Raw genomic sequence first — 18,027 nt, 5'->3', positions numbered from 1 at the left:
AGGCGACCAGAACAGGACACAGGGCTCCCCACGCAGCCGCACCATCCATTTGTATAATGGAATGGTAATAGTGGCAGTTGTATCTTCGATCCCTATACGAATGATCATAGAGGTCCCTACGATGACCCCAAGGTCTCGCTCCCGTCCAGACCCCAGGAGTGTGTATGGGAATTTAAGATCCCCCCAACATACATCGCTCTCTCCAAAGCTGTTTGAAAGTGCAAGTACCCCATCGTCCAAACCCCCTCTGTCTATAGAGCTATTGACACTCAAAGAACTCTAATAGGTTTGTGAGATGGGACTCCTCCTCCTCCTCCTCCTTAGAATCATAGAATCCTAGAGTTGGAAGAGACCACAACCCCCTGCCAAGCAGGAAACACCATCAAAGCATTCTTGACATATGCCTGTCAAGCCTCTGCTTAAAGACCTCCAAAGAAGGAGACTCCACCACACTCCTTGGCAGCAAATTCCACTGCCAAACAGCTCTTACTGTCAGGACGTTCTTCCTAATGTTGAAGTGGAATCTTCTTTCTTGTAGTTTGAATCCATCGCTCCGTGTCCACTTCTCTGGAGCAGCAGAAAACAACCTTTCTCCCTCCTCTATATGACATCCTTTTATATATTTGAACATGGCTATCATATCACCCCTTAACCTTCTCTTCTCCAGGCTAAACATACCCAGCTCCCCAAGTCGTTCCTCATAAGGCATCGTTTCCAGGCCTTTGACCATTTTGGTTGCCCTCTTCTGGACACGTTCCAGCTTGTCAGTATCCTTCTTGAACTGTGGTGCCCAGAACTGGACACAGTACTCCGGGTGAGGTCTGACCAGAGCAGAATAGAGTGGTACTATTACTTCCCTAGATCTAGATGCTATACTCCTCTTGATGCAGCCCAGAATTGCATTGCATGCTCCTACTCCATGGCTTTGGTTATTTTGCCAAAGTCCAGTCCATCCACACAAGTCAACCAAGTGGCCATGTGACGAGGACACCTTGCAACTCACCCTGAACCATTGCAGTGGGGCCAGGGCAGGGTCCTCAGGGGTCTTGAAAGGCGAGACTGGGAACACATCCTGACTCACTCCAGACTGCACTGCCTGCAGGGTTTCTCTAGGGCAGGCACCCCCAAACTTCGGCCCTCCAGATGTTTTGGACTACAGTTCCCATCTTCCCCGACCACTGGTCCTGTTAGCTAGGGATCGTGGAAGTTGTAGGCCAAAACATCTGGAGGGCCGAAGTTTGGGAGTGCCTGCTCTAGGATTTCAAAGAGGGGGCACAGTCAGCATCACAGAGCAGCTGTCTCCACACCAAGCCATGGGTTTGTCTGCACCTATAAATGCCACGTGGCATTGAACCCGGGACTTTCTGCATGCAAAACAGACCCTCTGCCCACAGGTCCTATCATGCCCTTTGGCCAGAAGCCCTGGTTGTGGCTGCTCAGTGACCGGCGCTTTGTTCAGGAGCACCCTCGTCTCTATGCCCAAAGATGTACTACTTGTGGGCCCACTTCCAGCACCTCAGGGCCCCCACGCGGCCCCTCTCCCTGCACCCCACCACAAGGCCAGTGCTACCCCACCCATCCACATTGGAGAGATCATCTCGGGGGACCCCAAATCCCTTGTCTCCCACACCCTGAACAACTGGGTGTCCTCGGCTAATTTGGGACACCCCACCTCCCCAACTCCATTATCTGACTGTCCCCTCTCACCCCATGGTGGCACTTGTGTGGGGAGCCCAAGTGAAACCTCCATGGGGTAGCTGAGGGCGACTTTCGCCCCACGGCGATCCATGCAGGGGGTGGACATGGGGAAGGGAAGGAGAGTCCCCTAAGGAACAGTGACAGCAAAAAAGTGGACAGCTCAAATGGCTGCTGGCCTGAGCCAAATAAATAAATAAAGGTAAGGGTAAAGGGACCCCTGACCATTCGGTCCAGTCGTGACCGACTCTGGGGTTGCGCGCTCATCTCGCATTATTGGCCGAGGGAGCCGGCGTATAGCTTCCAGGTCATGTGGCCAGCATGACAAAGCCGCTTCTGGCGAACCAGAGCAGCGCACGGAAACGCCGTTTACCTTCCCACTGTAGTGGTTCCTATTTATCTACTTGCATTTTGACGTGCTTTCGAACTGCTAGGTTGGCAGGAGCTGGGACCGAGGAACGGGAGCTCACCCCGTCGCAGGGATTCGAACCGCCGACCTTCTGATTGGCAAGCCCTAGGCTCTGGTTTAACCCACAGCGCCACCTACGTCCCTTAAATAAATACACCCCCCCAAAAAACCCCAGACATTTCCTTTAAAACATAAAATTCTCCCCGGTCGGGCATGTCTGGGATTTTCAGGACATATGGCAACCCTACGCAGAAGGGGAAATGAGGCAGGCACCTGTGAACACACGCCCCACCCCAAATTGGTCTGGATCAGAGGAATTATTAGGGTACAGGTTCGTTAAGGAGGGGATTGGTCAGGGTAAAGAGAAGCTCCCTCCCTTTCCCCAATGACCCCCCCAAAGACTCACGGGAGGGGGGCTCCAGTGTGATTTCACACAAGCGGACGAAATGGACGCATCCTCTCGGCCCTGAGCCTCCTGGCCAGCCTCTGCCAGCTCAGGCCCCATTCAGGAGGTGGTTTCATTTCATTCACTATATGGGGATTTGTGCTCCCCCTTTCCTACCCAGGGGAGCTTTAGGAGGAGGGGTGAAGGGACAGACCTGATTGAAGACACCCCCCCACACACACACACATTCTCAACAGCCCTGCAGAGGCCTGGGGCACTGCCTGGCATGCATAAAAATGTAAGAAAAGCCTGCTGGATCAGGCCACCCAGTCCAGCATCCTCTTCTCACAGTGGCCGACTGGTTCCTCTTGTCCCCAGGCCGTGAATAATCCTACCAACGTCTATCCTGTCTCTTCCTCGCCTGTTCTCTAAGCTGAAAAGTCCCAATATGATAGCCATGTTCAAATACAAGAAAGGATGTCATATGGAGGAGGGTGAAAGGTTGTTTTCTGCTGCTCCAGAGAAGCGGACACGGAGCAATGGATTCAAACTACAAGAAAGAAGATTCCACCTAAACATTAGGAAGAACTTCCTGACAGTAAGAGCTGTTCGGCAGTGGAATTTGCTCCCAAGGAGTGTGGTGGAGTCTCCTTCTTTGGAGGTCTTCAAGCAGAGGCTTGACAGCCATATGTCAAGAATGCTTTGATGGTGTTTCCTGCTTGGCAGGGGGTTGGACTGGATGGCCCTTGTGGTCTCTTCCAACTCTAGGATTCTATGATTCTATGATTCTAACCTCTGCCCCCTTTCTCCGCTCCCTCGCCTGGATCCCTTCAGTGGCCCTTCCCCAAACCTCTTCCAACTCTACGATATCCTTTGTGAGGCGAGGCGACCAGAACAGGACGCAGGGCTCCTCCGCCTGCAGTCACACCACAGATTTGCATCATGGCATTACGGCATTTGCAGTTTAAATTTCAGCTCCTTTCCTAATGATCCCTAGCATGGAATTTGCCTTTCTCAAAGCCACTGCGCACAGTGGATCCCTTGGATCAACCACCTGGGCTGGGAGCACTTTCTCCCCCAATTCCCCTGGGATGCACCACCGGTCCTGGCCCCCTTCCTGCTGCGGCGCCCGCTCTCCCTGGACGGAGCCGAGGGGCATTGCCAGCGAGGGGCGTCATGCCACCCACAAGCGTGACGCTGCCTCGTGTGCGTTTTGGGGCAGGGCGCGCCGTGCACAGGGGCAGGGCACATGCTTTGGGGGCAGGGTGGGCAGCCATGATGGCGCCCCTGAGATCGCGCCGCTCGGGGCGGCCCGCCCCCACCACCCCTATCTTCCTACGCCCCTGGCTGGAGGGGCATCCATGGGTTTGTAATCACGACCCCACAGCACTTTCAACATGCTGTGTGTGCTCTAATGTCCCCGGAGGAAGGAGGTTTTGGCTGAGGGGAGGGTGGCAGCGTCGCCTGCGGATCTGAGAGACCCAGGAGAGCCCCCTCTTCTGGGGGGAGGGCAGCCCCACACCCAAGTGCCACCCTGCTAGACATGGGGTGGATCCTGCCCTCAAGCTTCTCTCTTTTCCTGCCAGGGGGCAGGGGTGGGCAGGGAGTCTCCTCTGCCCTAGAGGCTGTGCTCCTCCGCATGGAACCCAGAACCCCCTCCTTGCAGCTGAGAGGAAAAGCAGGGGCAAAAAGGCAACCTCAAGGGTCCCTGCCTCCAAGAGGCTTCTGAAGGCAAGCCAGATCACTGCTGGGGGTGAGGGTGGGGAAGGATCTCTCCCTGCACAGGATCTGCTGGGATCACATGGTGCTCTTCCCCCCCCCTGGTATGATCCAAGTGTATGGCCCACCCCCCTTAACAGCACCCACTCCCTCGGGGTCCCCTACCGTGCTCTGGGTGGGGTCTCCCTTCCACAGGGACGCTGACGGTCCGGCGCAGGAGCTTGTTCCGAGCGGGATCCCGCTGGCGTTCTCGAAGGAGCAGGGGGTGGATCTGGCCGAGGAGAGAGGCAGACACCAGGGCACAAGAGAAGATAGCAGAGGGGAAAAGGAGTCCCGAGACCCAACCCGCTCCACCCCACAGTCCACCCCACACCCAAGCAGCTTCGGGAGCCAACGTGGTGCTCCCAGGGGAGAAGCAGAAGCAGGAGGAGACAAGGCCCCAACTCAACAAGGGGGGGTGGTGGTGGTGGTGGTGGTGGGGACTCTGACCCATCTCTCTCTCTCTCTCTCTCCACTTCAGGCTTCCCATCATGCTCCTCCCTGCTTCACAAGGAAGGCTCCCAAATGCAGGAGGCTGCCTTCCCCCATGGACCCCCGAGGATTTAAACCACCCTGACCCCTCTCAGGCTCCACAAGGCCAGCTCATAGCTGCCAAGTTATCCCTTTTTTAAAGGGATTTTCCCTTATGCTGAATAGGCTTCCTCGCGAGAAAAGGGAAAACTTGGCAGCTATGGGCCAGCTGTGGTGCCTTGTGGGGGTCTCCAGCACCCACCAGAGAGAAATGAGCTCCTAGCAGACTCCCTCAGAAGTTGAAGGAACTCTCCTTCATTGGAGGTTTTTAAACATAGTTGGGAGGGTGTGTGTCTAATAATAATAATAATAATAATAATAATAATAATAATTTATTATTTATACCCCGCCCATCTGGCCAGGTTCCCCCAGCCACTCTGGGCGGCTTCCAACCAAATATTAAAATACAGAAATCCATCAAACATTAAAAGCTTCCCTAAACAGGGCTGCCTTGAGATGCCTTCTAAAGGTCTGGTAATTGTTGTTCTCTTTGACCTCTGGTGGGAGGGCGTTCCACAGGGCGGGCGCCACCACCGAGAAGGCCCTCTGCCTGGTTCCCTGTAACTTGGCTTCTCGTAGCGAGGGAACCGCCAGAAGGCCCTCGGCGCTGGACCTCAGTGTCCGGGCAGAATGGATGCTTTAGCTGAAATTTATGCACTGTAGGGGGTTGAACTAGATGACCCTCCCGGGGTGTGTGTGTGTCATACAATTCTATGGTTCTATGAACTGCTGCTGCAAGCAGCCAGTCAACATTGGAAAATAATGTGGTGGAGCAGGTGGCCAGAGCCTGGCAGGATTTGGGCCATCATCAGAGGTGAAGAAGGGGGGGCTTGTTTTCTCCAAGAAAGGAGATTCCAACTAAAACTTAAGGAGAACTTTCATTGAATCAGGTGTGGTCTGACCAAGGCCGAGTACAGAATGGGGCTATTACTTTCTGAGGATAAGAGGAGTTTGACAGTGGAATTGTCTCCCTCAGGAGAGTGGTAGACTCTCCCTTAGTAATAATAATAACCTTACTACTAATAATTTTATTAGGTAAAGGTAAAGGGACCCCTGACCATTAGGTCCAGTCGTGACCGACTCTGGGGTTGCGCGCTCATCTCGCATTATTGGCCGAGGGAGCCGGCGTACAGCTTCCAGGTCATGTGGCTGGCATGACGAAGCCGTTTCTGGCAAACCAGAGCAGTACATGGAAACGCCGTTGACCTTCCCGCTGTAGCGGTTCCTATTTATCTACTTGCATTTTGACGTGCTTTCGAACTGCTAGGTTGGCAGGAGCTGGGACCAAGCAACGGGAGCTCACCCCGTCACAGGGATTCGAACCGCCGACCTTCTGATCAGCAAGCCCTAGGCTCAGTGGTTTAACCCACAGCGCCACCTGGGTCCCTTAATAATTTTATTATTATTACTATAATTACTAACTCTCCCTTAGTAATAATAACAACAATAACTTATTGTTTATATGCCTTCCCTCTGACTGGGTTCCCCCAGCCACTCTAGGCGGCTTGCGACAAATTACGATACGACATCAAACATTCAAAACTTCCCTGAGTGAGGCTGCCTTCAGATGACTTCTAAAAGTCAGTTGTTTATTTCCTTCAATCTGATGGGAGGGTGTTCGACAGGGCGGGCGCCACTACCGAGAAGGCCCTCTGCCTGGTTCCCCGTAACCTCACTTCTCGCAGGGAGGGAACCGCCAGAAGGTTTTTAAGCAAAGGTCGGACGGCCAAATGACCTTGGTGTTCCTTCCATCTCTACAGTATTGTGATTCTATGGACCCAAGAGCAATTCTCCTTTCCTGCAGCTTTCAGCAACTGGCATTTGGAAGCATTGCTTCCTCCAGCCATGGGTGAAGAGCACAGCCATGGCAGCTGGTAGCCCTCAACAGCCCTTTCCTCTACGAATTTGCCGTACACCTCAGGGCAAGCAAAATACAAGGCAAAGGAATGCAGAGAAATAAAGAAACAGTCATACAATTATGTATGCAGGTTCTGTGGAACTTCCCGAAGGCCAAATATAAAAAGAAGACATTTATATTCCACCAATAAGCAGAGTGCCTTCTCCGTTTTATGAAACTGACTTTTCTATTTGAGAATGTGCTTTGCCGTCTTATCGTTCCATTGTGGGCTGACCGGAGGAAGACATTGGACCCAGAGATTGGAATCTGGTGATCTCAGGATTTCACACAGCTGAGGCACTGCAGTTTGAGTGACTGAGGGAAAGCTACAACACTCTCAGGGATGTGGACAGCTTTTTCTGATAGCCATGTTCAAATATATGAAAGGATGTCATATGGAGGAGGGAGAAAGATTGTTTTCTGCTGCTCCAGAGAAGCGGACACGGAGCAATGGATTCAAACTTCAAGAAAGAAGATTCCACCTCAACATTAGGAAAAACTTCCTGACGGTAAGAGCTGTTCGACAGTGGAATTTGCTACCAAGGAGTGTGGTGGAGTCTCCTTCTTTGGAGGTCTTTAAGCAGAGGCTTGACAGGCATATGTCAAGAATGCTTTGATGGTGTTTCCTGCTTGGCAGGGGGTTGGACTGGATGGCCCTTGGGGTCTCTTCCAACTCTATGATTCTATTCTTCTTCTTCTTCTTCTTCTTCTTCTTCTTCTTCTTCTTCTTCTTCTTCTTCTTCTTCTTCTTCTTCTTCTAGTGATTATTTTCTCTTTACTGAATGAAGGAATATTTGGATGGAACTTTGGCTTTGAGACTTCCTGTATCGCACCTGAATATGATTTTGGTACCGCATACATTATGTAAAAGTTATATTTAAAGAAATGGACACTTGGTGGAATATAAAAGTATTATTTTTATATTTGGTCTTTGGGAAGTTCTATTTAATTGCATACAGAGTTGTATGCGCCGAAGAATTGATGCTTTTGAATTGTGGTGCTGGAGGAGACTCTTGAGAGTCCCATGGACTGCAAGAAGATCAAACCTATCCATTCTGAAGGAAATCAGCCCTGAGTGCTCACTGGAAGGACAGATCCTGAAGCTGAGGCTCCAATACTTTGGCCACCTCATGAGAAGAGAAGACTCCCTGGAAAAGACCTTGATGTTGGGAAAGATGGAGGGCACTAGAAGGGGATGACAGAGGACGAGATGGCTGGACAGTGTTCTCGAAGCTACGAACACGAGTTTGACCAAACTGCGGGAGGCAGTGCAAGACAGGAGTGCCTGGCGTGCTCTGGTCCATGGGGTCACGAAGAGTCGGACACGACTAAACAACTAAACAACAACAACAACAGAGTTGTATGAGCTGTATGTCTCAGGGTGGCTGGGCAATGGGGGTGATGCACTACCTTAAAGGCCTCCGGTGCCCCCCCAGAGCAAAATGCCCACCCCACCCTCCCCGTTCCCACTGCCCCCCAGCGCCCCCCTCTCCCATGACCTGCCAGCCTCTCACCTCTTCCTCATCCAGCATCAGCAGCTGGTTTCCGGAGATGATGCAGAATCGGGGGTTCCAGGGCCGGTCGTAAGGGGAGTGCATGTACTGGGCGCGGTGCATAGGGGCTCCTCGCACATCTGCGCAAAGTGGAAAGGGAAGCATTAAGCAAAGGCCCCAACATCTGCCCCCTGGGCACCCCCTTCCTTCCCTCCCACCCCCACCTCTGGCCAGCCCCTCTCCCTCCTCAGTTGCAGGTACCGTAGGTATCCGTAGTGGTCTGCCGTAGTCGAAACAAAATTTTAAAAATCCTTCCAGTAGCACCTTGGAGACCAACTAAGTTTGTCATTGGTATGAGCTTTTGTGTGCATGCACACTTCTTCAGATAACACGAAAGCTCATACCAATGACAAACTTACGGTCCTGTACTTCCAAACCGTACGCCAAAGGATAAATGGACATAAATCTGACATTAGGAACCATAAGACAGAGAAACCAGTAGGAGAACACTTCAATCTCCCAGGACATTCTATACAAGATCTCAAAGCAGCTGTTTTATTACAGAGAAATTTCAGGAACAGACTGGAAAGAGAAGTTGCTGAATTGGAACTCATTACCAAGCTTAAAACCATGGAGCCACCTGGGATGAACAAAGACATTGGATTCTTATCTCATTATGCATGATCAAGCTTTCTTTAGCGCCTCAGCCCTTGCTCCCCCCCCCCCGGACTAATTGCAGTCATCAGCAGTCGTTAACAGCCATCTACAGGTTTACCACTCCCATCAGCCCATCACCCACTCCCACCGACCCCCACCACCCTCTGTATATATATAAGGGTCTGGCACTTCTGTTTCAAGTGTATCTGAAGAAGTGGGCATGCACACGAAAGCTCATACCAAAATAAAAACTTTTAGTTGGTCTTTAAGGTGCTACTGAAGGAATATTTTTTATTAAACTTACGGTAGTTGGTCTCTAAGGTGCTACTGGAAGGAATTTTTTTATTTTGTTTCGAGGTTAGGATCAGGCAGCCATTGCCCCCCCCCAAATCCAAGGCGAGCCCCCCCTTACCCCAACACCACCCCCAAGAGAACAGCCGCCATTGCTGCCACCCTAAGGGCCAAACAACAAGCAAAGGGACAGAGGAAGCACAAGAACGTAAGAACAGAGGGAAAGCCTGCAGGATCAGACCCAAAGGGAGCCCAGGATCCTGTCCTCACCATAGCAAAGTAGGTGCCCATTATGGAAATATGCAAGCAGGAACCAAGCACAAGAGCCGATTCCAGCAACTAGCATTCAGAAACATGGCTATCTCCGAGCGTGGATGTGGAGCATGGCCCTCTCCTACATGAGGATCACCTAGAATCACAGAATCCTAGAGTTGGAAGAGACCACAAGGGCCATCCAGTCCAACCCCCTGCCGAGCAGGAAACACCATCAAAACATTCTTGACATATGACTGTCAAGCCTCTGCTTAAAGACCTCCAAAGAAGGAGACTCCACCACACTCCTTGGTAGCAAATTCCACTGCCGAACAGCTCTTACTGTCAGGAAGTTCTTCCTAATGTTAGGTCACCCTGGTCCACCTGCTGGCAGGTGGCTCTCCAGGGTCTCAAGCAGGGGGGGGGGTCTCACCTGGGCCCACCAGGTGATGCCAACACCACAGCTGGGGTCAGCAAAGCCCCATTTTCACTACCGTGTGTGGCGTCAATAACAGGAGGGTGACTTTTTGAACCTAACCCTTTAAAGGACCCTCTCCTTCCCTGGGACCTTTTTATGCAAATAAGGTGTTCTCACCCCCCCCCCCCAATGAGCCAAGACTGTTCCTGTAGCACAGCAAGAGGTCTGTGCAAGGTGTTAAAACCACGGATGGGGTGGGACAGTTAAACAACTCCCCCAAAATCCCAAGGTCCCCCCCACAGCCTCAAACGAAGGCCATGACAATGACGTTCTGCTTCACTGTTTACACCAGGGCCGGCCCTACGGCCAGGCTGGGTGGCGCAGGGCACCACGGCGCCAGCCCGCCAGGGGGGCGCCGCAAACTGCGCCCGCCCACTGGCCGGTCCGCCGTGCAGCTGCGCCCACGGCAACCGTGCTGCACCCGCCCACCGCGCTGGGAAATGAGGCGGGGGGCGCTGGAGGGATCTGGCAAACCACGGCGCCAGGGGCGCTTAAGACGGCCCTGGTTTACACAAGCACCATACATGCAGAGAGGCTCAGAAAAGCAGCCTATAAAATTGTAGCAATAAGCAGAGACCACGTATATTACTGTTTCGACTGACTACCCAATATAGAAAACTGTAGAAACTTCAAAATCACCAAAATTCAACGGTTTGACCGATTTCCTTGGTTCCAATGGTTCCAATAACTTCTCTGGAAGAGGGGAATCCAGGACCCGTCCTGCCTCCATAATCACTTAAGCATAAAGGTCACATGCCCCTTGCCCCTCCAGAAGATGTGAATTGTTTAGCCTCACAATAGGAGGCAGGAGGCAATCAAGGACAGCACATACCCCAGGGAATGGTGGATTGGATCCTGATACTTTCAAAGGAGGGATACTTTCAAAGCTAGGGGGATGTGTAAATACTTTTATTGTCCCACTGTATTCTGCTCTGGTCAGACCTCACCTGGAGTACTGTGTCCAGTTCTGGGCACCACAGTTCAAGAAGGATACTGACAAGCTGGAACGTGTCCAGAAGAGGGCAACCAAAATGGTCAAAGGCCTGGAAACGATGCCTTATGAGGAATGGCTTAGGGAACTGGGTATGTTTAGCCAGGAGAAGAGAAGGTTAAGGGGTGATATGATAGCCATGTTCAAATACAGTGGTGCCTCGACTTACGAATGCCTCGACTTATGAAGTTTTCGACTTACGAAGTCCGCAAACCCAGAAGTATTTTCACTGTGTGCGCGGTCTGCGCATGCGCAAAGCGCAAAATGGACGCTTCAACTTACGAAGGATTCGCCATCCGAAGAGTGCCGCGGAACAGATCGCCTTCGTAAGTCGAGGTAAAGGTAAAGGTAAAGGGACCCCTGACCATTAGGTCCAGTCGTGACCGACTCTGGGGTTGCGTGCTCCTCTCGCATTATTGGCCAAGGGAGCCGGCGTACAGCTTCCAGGTCATGTGGCCAGCATGACAAAGCCACTTCTGGCGAACCAGAGCAGCACACGGAAACACCGTTTACCTTCCCGCTGTAGCAGTTGCTATTTATCTACTTGCATTTTGATGTGCTTTCGAACTGCTAGGTTGGCTGGAGCTGGGACCGAGCAACGGGAGCTCACCCCGTCACAGGGATTCGAACTGCTGACCTTCTGATCAGCAAGCCCTAGGTTCAGTGGTTTAACCCACAGCACCACCTGGGTCCCCGAAGTCGAGGTACTACTGTATATGAAAGGATGCCATATAGAGGAGGGAGAAAGGTTGTTTTCTGCTGCTTCAGAGAAGCGGACACGGAGCAATGGATTCAAACTACAAGAAAGAAGATTCCACCTAAACATTAGGAAGAACTTCCTGACAGTAAGAGCTGTTCGGCAGTGGAATTTGCAGCCAAGGAGTGTGGTGGAGTCTCCTTCTTTGGAGGTCTTTAAGCAGAGGCTTGACAGGCATATGTCAAGAATGCTTTGATGGTGTTTCCTGCTTGGCAGGGGGTTGGACTGGATGGCCCTTGTGGTCTCTTCCAACTCTACGATTCTGCGATTTGTGATGTATTGATGATGCTGTTGAAAAATGTATTATGGGAAATGGGGAGAGGTCTTAAAAGTTCATGCGACCCCATGCTCGGGGTTCCTAATCTTTGCGCGTTTGAACCTTGTTGCAACAAATAAAGATCAGGTCAACTGACCGCTGTTTTGCTGCTTTAACTTGGCTGGAGACTCCTCCTTTTGCTGACCAGAGGGACAATTGTCACCCCTGGAAGCTGGATGCCACTTGGCTTGGGGGCTGGGACAGCCTCTTCAGCCCCCTTTCCCCACAACCACCAGATGGTCTATGTCAGTGTTTCTCAACCAGTGTGCCTCCAGATGTTTTGGGACTACAACTCCCATCATTCCTGACCACTGGTCTTGCTAGCTAGGGATGATGGGAGTTGTAGTCCCAAAACATCTGGAGGCACACTGGTTGGGAAACACTGGTCTATGTGGCGTGGTGGGATGGGTGACTACAGGAGGTCCCTGGCAGAGGAGGGGGGGCTGCTGCAACGATCCCACCCTGGGGAGCCCTCAGCAGCCTCTGTGGTCTGGGAGGGCTCAGTTGGAAGGACAACCAGTGGACCTGGGAGGAGGAGGAAGAGGAGCTTCCTCTCCTTCCTTCCTTCCTTCCTTCCTCCCTTCCTTCTGCAGCTGAGCCTCCATTTGGAGAGCGTGGATGGAATCTCCATATTGGGGGGGGGGGAGAGAGAGCAGAGGATGGGGAGTTGTATAAGGGCCTCGCCTGGCAAGGTGGTGCTGCCCTCTAGTGGTGAGAAAAACCCAGCCAAGTCCTAGAATCTAGTCCATTTATTGTATGTGTGTTTAGGGGAGGAGCTTCAGCTGCCTACAGAGTGTGGGGATGACAAGCAGGTCACCCCAAAAGGTGCAACTTGCAACCCAGGCCCAAGGAGAAAAGGGAGGCAGCCTCAGCCTCCAGGTGCCAAAGGACCAGAGGATCGGTTCTCTGAATTCGCAGGATATTTTTAGGTCCTTAAAAGTGATGGGTGGGAATGGGAGTGAAGAAGCCAAGCTCATCGAGACGGCCAGGATCTGGAGAAGCCGCTCTGGGGCTTCAGCACAGGCCAGAGTCCCAGATTCCCCAGCCCAGGGGGTGTCCTCACGGCCAGCCCCACTAGCCTCTGGAAAGGAGGGCCCCACCATGCCCACAGTTGCAGGTCAGCGGCCAAGGCCCCCGACGCCCCTTCCATGTCCCTTCCTTCCTTCCTTCTTTCCACTGTTACTGGTAGCAAAAGTTCTCTGCAATTGCACACATCAAAACCAAAGCCATAAACCAAACATTAAAACCATAGAATAGAATCATAGAATCCTAGAATCCTAGAGTTGGAAGAGACCACAAGGGCCATCCAGTCCAACCCCCTGCCAAGCAGGAAACACCATCAAAGCATTTTTGACATATGCCTGTCAAGCCTCTGCTTAAAGACCTCCAAAGAAGGAGACTCCACCACACTCCTTGGTAGCAAATTCCACTGCCGAACAGCTCTTACTGTCAGGAAGTTCTTCCTAATGTTTAGGTGGAATCTTCTTTCTTGAACCCCTAAGGGTTCAAGCCCTAAGGAAGGCAAATAACCACAACCTCATACCCCACCAGGTGCCCCCAGAATTTTGTTTCGGAGGGCTGCTCCTGTCAGCCTCATCCAGTTGGGAGCTGTTTTCCATAACACCGGGGGGGGGGGTGCACGCCTGGTTAGGGGAGGCAGCGGAGAATTAAAAGTATATTACAAAACGCACACAGCAGCACCAACATTCCCACAGATGAAGACCTGCAACTATACACCTCGCAGAAAGGCATTGAATCTGGAAAGCCAAAGTGTCAGGGGGGCCTCTCTGCTGCAGGGGTGCCACCCCTGGAAAGGCCCTTCATATATCCTCCATGAGGAGGGAGCCATGGCAGTTTTAAAAGAGCTTAGAACAAGTCGCCATCACAGAGCAAGGAGGGGAACCTAGAGCTAAGGGGTCACCGTGGAGAAGGCTCTCTCCCCCGAGCCACCTGCTCACCCCACACATACCAGAACTGTTGAGATTTTAATGCCCAGGCAGGTCTGGGGGAAGGGGTGGTCTCTCAGAGGCCGAGTCCTTTAGGGCTTTCAACACCACTGGGAGCATCGTAACTCAAGCCCAGGAACTATAGGGCGGCTAACTTTGGCAGGGGAGAGCCCTCAGTCTGTGTCCTGGCCGCAAGGGGAAGCCTGGACTTTAAAGGGTGAGAACCTAAGGCCTGCAGCCCTTGGAATTGGGTGCAGAACCGTCTCAAAGAGCAGGGCAGGCGATCTCATCTTTTCCCTGTTCAAACCCTAAAGGTACAGGACCCCTGACAGTTAAGTCCAGTCGCAGACGACTCTGGGGTTGCGGCGCTCACCTCGCTTTACAGGCCAAGGGAGCCAGCGTTTGTCCGCAGACAGTTTTCCCAGGTCATGTGGCCAGCATGACTAATCCACTTCTGGGGCAACAGAACACCGAAACCAGAGCAGCGCACAGAAACGCAGTTTACCTTCCCGCCGGAGTAGTAACTATTGATCTACTTGCACTTCGGGGCGTGCTTTCAAACTGCTAGGCTCACCCCATCGTGGGCATTCGAACCGCTGACCTTCTGATCGGCAAGCCCAAGAGGCTCAGTGGTTTAGACCACAGCGCCACCTGCGTCCCTGGACCCTCTCAAAAGCCTCTCTTCGCCCTCCCCTTGGCTTGCCTCTGGGATCTCAGTGTCCCAGTGGTGATAAGGCCCACAAGCTGCCTGTCACGGTCCGGTCGGCGGGCGTCAGGACCAGAGGCAAGATGGTGGTGAAGAAGCAGGGTCGAAGGCAGAGGCGAAGGTCCACGGGGCACGAAGCAAGGCGAAGGCAAAGCGAGGGTCCAGGAACAAGAAGCAAGGCGAAGGTCCACGGGGCAGGAGCAAGGCGAAGGCGAAGCAAGGGTCCAAGGAGCAAGGCAAAGGATCCAGGAACAAGAAGCAAGGCGAAGGTCCACGGGGCAGGAGCAAGGCGAAGGCGAGGCAGGGGTCCAAGAAGCACAGCAGCAACAAGGCAAGGGTCCAAGGAACAGGAGGCCAGACGCAACCAGGCAGGGATAGCGTTGCTGTGGCAAAGAGCTGAAGGGAAATGCTGGGCTTTTATCCCTCCCAGCTCCTGCCACCAGGTGCAGTGAGATCTCAAGTGGCCTCACCTGGGTGATTACTCCTTGCCTCTCCAGCACAAGTTGAGGCATGCCCCAGTCCTGCAAAGCACTACAGGCCCCAGAGCCTGACTCCTGCCCATACTCCTGACACTGCCCCCCCATGGATTCCAATGCAGTAAGAGAGGCAGGTGCCCCTGGACTGAGCCAGGGCCCGACTGCCCACCTCCCTCCACTACACACACACCTGAGCATTGCCTCTCCCATGCACAGGGATGGCCCTTAGGGACCAGCCACCCCAGTCCCCTGCCTCCGTCTGGCATCTCCAAGGAGGATGCTTAGGAGTCCTAGAATCAGCAGGTCAGGGACTGGTTAAGTTAGCAGGAAGCAGAGTGTAGGAAAAAGAGGGTGGGATGTAGAAAGTGGGTTCCTCCAAGGATCCAGAACAGGGACTCCGCTTGGTGAGCAGAGGTGGCCACATCTGCCCTGGATATCGTAGTGCTGGAAAAGGTCTGAAAAGGGGGGCAAGAGAAATGATCGGGGGGGGAGCAGCTCCCCTATGAGGAAAGGCGGCAGTATTTGGGGTTTTTAGCTTGGGGGGAAAGTAAGTTACCGTATGCGTTTGAAGAGGTGCTTATGAGATGATGGAAGGATATGAAATTATGCCTTGTGCAGGGAAAGTGGAGATAAGGAAGTTTTGAGTTGTCTTGGGCAAGATAAAGTGACTAACAAATTTAATAAAATAGTAATAATAATATTAGAACCCAAATGTGGTCATCCAAGGAAGCGGAGATATTTCTTGCAGCAATGGTTCTTCCAATGTAAAGCGCTTGGAAACGGTTTGTCAACAATTTTATCTTTTTCTGATCACCTTCAATGAAGTATAAGCTTCCTCACAACCAATGACCGTGTTTGCTTCCTCTTCTGTGTTCCTTATCCAGCATATTTGTGCTAGCCAATCGTGCGCCAGTTCTTTCTTCTGCTGTCACCCATTTCTCAGTGTGTTTTTTTAACTCATTGGTCCAGAAAGAGTGAAGCTAACTATTCTAACATCTCCCAGTTCAAACTGGAAGGTGTGCAGAGGAATATGATAAAGGGTCTGGAAACCAAGCCTTATGAGGAACGCTTGAGGGGATTGGATATGCTTAGCCTGGAAGAGGCGATGGCCATCTTCAAATATCTCAAGGGCGGCCGCATGGAAGGTGGAGAAAGCCTGCTTTCTCCTGCTCTGGAGGGCAGGACTCGAACCAGGAGCTTCAAGTGACAAGAAAGGAGATTCCAACTTAACACCAGGAAGAATTTTCTGACGGCTACAGCCGTTTGATAATGGAACAGAGGTTTCTTAGCAGAGGTTGGACGGCATCTGCAGGACTTTCCTCATACATTTGTCCCTCAGTATAAAGTAAAAGGTTTTTCTTCAGCTGACACTGTTTTTGGTAGGCAGGCGCTTCTGACAGCAAGAACTATTTGACAGTCCTCCACGGGAGGTGGCGGACTCTCCTTCCTCGGAGGCTAAGAGGCTCAGAATCATGCATTGCAGGGGGTTGGACTAGATGACCCTTGGGAACCCCTTCCAACACTGCAAATCAAGGATTCTCCTTCCTTGGGAGGTTTCATAGCAGTTCGTCCATCTGTCAGGGATCCTTGAGCTGAGATTCCTGCATCGCAGGGGGCTGGACTAGATGGCCCTTGGGGGCCCCTTCTGACTCTTCGATTCACAGGCGAGCGGGATATTCCGGGGCTTATGCATTATTCCGCTGTCAAAACAATCCTCCTCCTCCTCCTGGGATCCATAAATTATGGGGAATTATGATGCTGGTGTTCCCCGCTTGGGCTCGAGGACGCCTCCTCCAGAGGCTCCGCCCCTCCTGCGTCAGAGGCCCCTCCCTCCGCCGGCGGCTCCGCCCCCTCCTCACGAGCTTCCCGCCCATTCTTCCGGGGCCTTTTCCTCGCCCATCCCCCGCCGACCCCGCGGCCTCCTTCTCTCCCTCACGGAAGCGCCCGGGCGGGTGGGCGTCCCCCGGTCCCGGCTCCTGGCCGCTCCGGCGGTGGGAAGCGAAGGCGAGCGGCGGCCCCGGCGACCGACCTCCTGAGGTAGACTGAGGCGGCGGCGAGGAGAGGCACTGCGGCTGCGCGGTGGAGGGGCCGAGGGGAGGAGCGAAAACCCCGCCCCTCTACGTCAGCCCAGCGGCAGGGGAAGCCACGCCCACGCGGGGAGAGACGGACGCAGTAGCCGCAGGCGAGGCGGCGGGACTCCCCGCCACATGACGGAGCCTCGCCGCGCTACAGGGTGAAGCGCTCCGAGACCTATGGCTATGGGGGGGTATGCAAGTTTGATTAACAACAACAACAACAACAACATGATGAATATATAAAAGGATGTCATATAGAGGAGGGAGAAAGGTTGTTTTCTGCTGCTCCAGAGAAGCGGACACGGAGCAATGGATTCAAAGTACAAGAAAGAAGATTCCACCTCAACATTAGGAAGAACTTCCTGACAGTAAGAGCTGTTCGGCAGTGGAATTTGCTGCCAAGGAGTGTGGTGGAGTCTCCTTCTTTGGAGGTCTTTAAGCAGAGGCTTGACAGGCATATGTCAGGAATGCTTTGATGGTGTTTCCTGCATGGCAGGGGGTTGGACTGGATGGCCCTTGTGGTCTCTTCCAACTCTAGCATTCTATGATTCTATGAATACAATAGTGGGGGCAGGTAAGCCTGCTTACCTGCCCCACATAATTGATCATAAGAATGGCAATGCCCATCAGCTTCGGGGTGGTGGCCCCCTCAAAGAGTCAGCGCTGTGCTCCGAATGAAATCCTACCCCCCACATGACCCCTGGAGGGCGGGGGGGGGGAGAGAAGCAGCCTTGCCTCTGCCTTGGCCCACCCTCTTCATTTGCCCAAAGCTGAAGGCGTCTTTCTTGCAAAATCGCCATGAGGCACTCAGACGGATGGCATTCCTACTATTACAACTAATAATAGTGATTAATCCTAGTAATAATAATGGTTCTTGGGAGGCAGGAGCCCCCCTGTCCTGGTCCTCCCCCCCC

The 18,027-nt window shown here is 52.8% G+C and overlaps 1 protein-coding gene across 8 annotated transcripts in view; it reads right to left on the bottom strand.

Annotated features, from left to right (window-relative positions):
• SYNGAP1 (synaptic Ras GTPase activating protein 1) overlaps positions 1–17,095 on the bottom strand; it is a 59,940-nt gene extending 42,845 nt beyond the window's left edge. For 7 of the 8 annotated variants that reach the window (XR_009557071.1, XM_060271096.1, XM_060271101.1 and 4 more), the window contains exons 1-3: positions 15,853–17,095; positions 8,190–8,308; positions 4,374–4,479 (exon numbers count right to left, since the gene is read on the bottom strand). Coding sequence is in view for 7 of the 8 variants with exons in the window: in XM_060271096.1 (XP_060127079.1) it covers positions 4,374–4,479; positions 8,190–8,291 (208 nt within the window). In the remaining variant the exon portion in view is untranslated. Of the gene's footprint in view, positions 1–4,373; positions 4,480–8,189; positions 8,309–15,594 lie in introns of all 8 variants that reach the window. The other variant, XM_060271097.1, reaches the window with a different exon arrangement.
• Between the last annotated feature and the right edge of the window lie 932 nt (positions 17,096–18,027).

The sequence above is a fragment of the Zootoca vivipara genome, chromosome 2 (assembly GCF_963506605.1).
Source record: "Zootoca vivipara chromosome 2, rZooViv1.1, whole genome shotgun sequence".
Lineage (NCBI taxonomy): Eukaryota > Metazoa > Chordata > Lepidosauria > Squamata > Lacertidae > Zootoca > Zootoca vivipara.
Note: the sequence above shows the minus strand (reverse complement) of the source record. Positions and strands in the feature narration are given on the sequence as shown.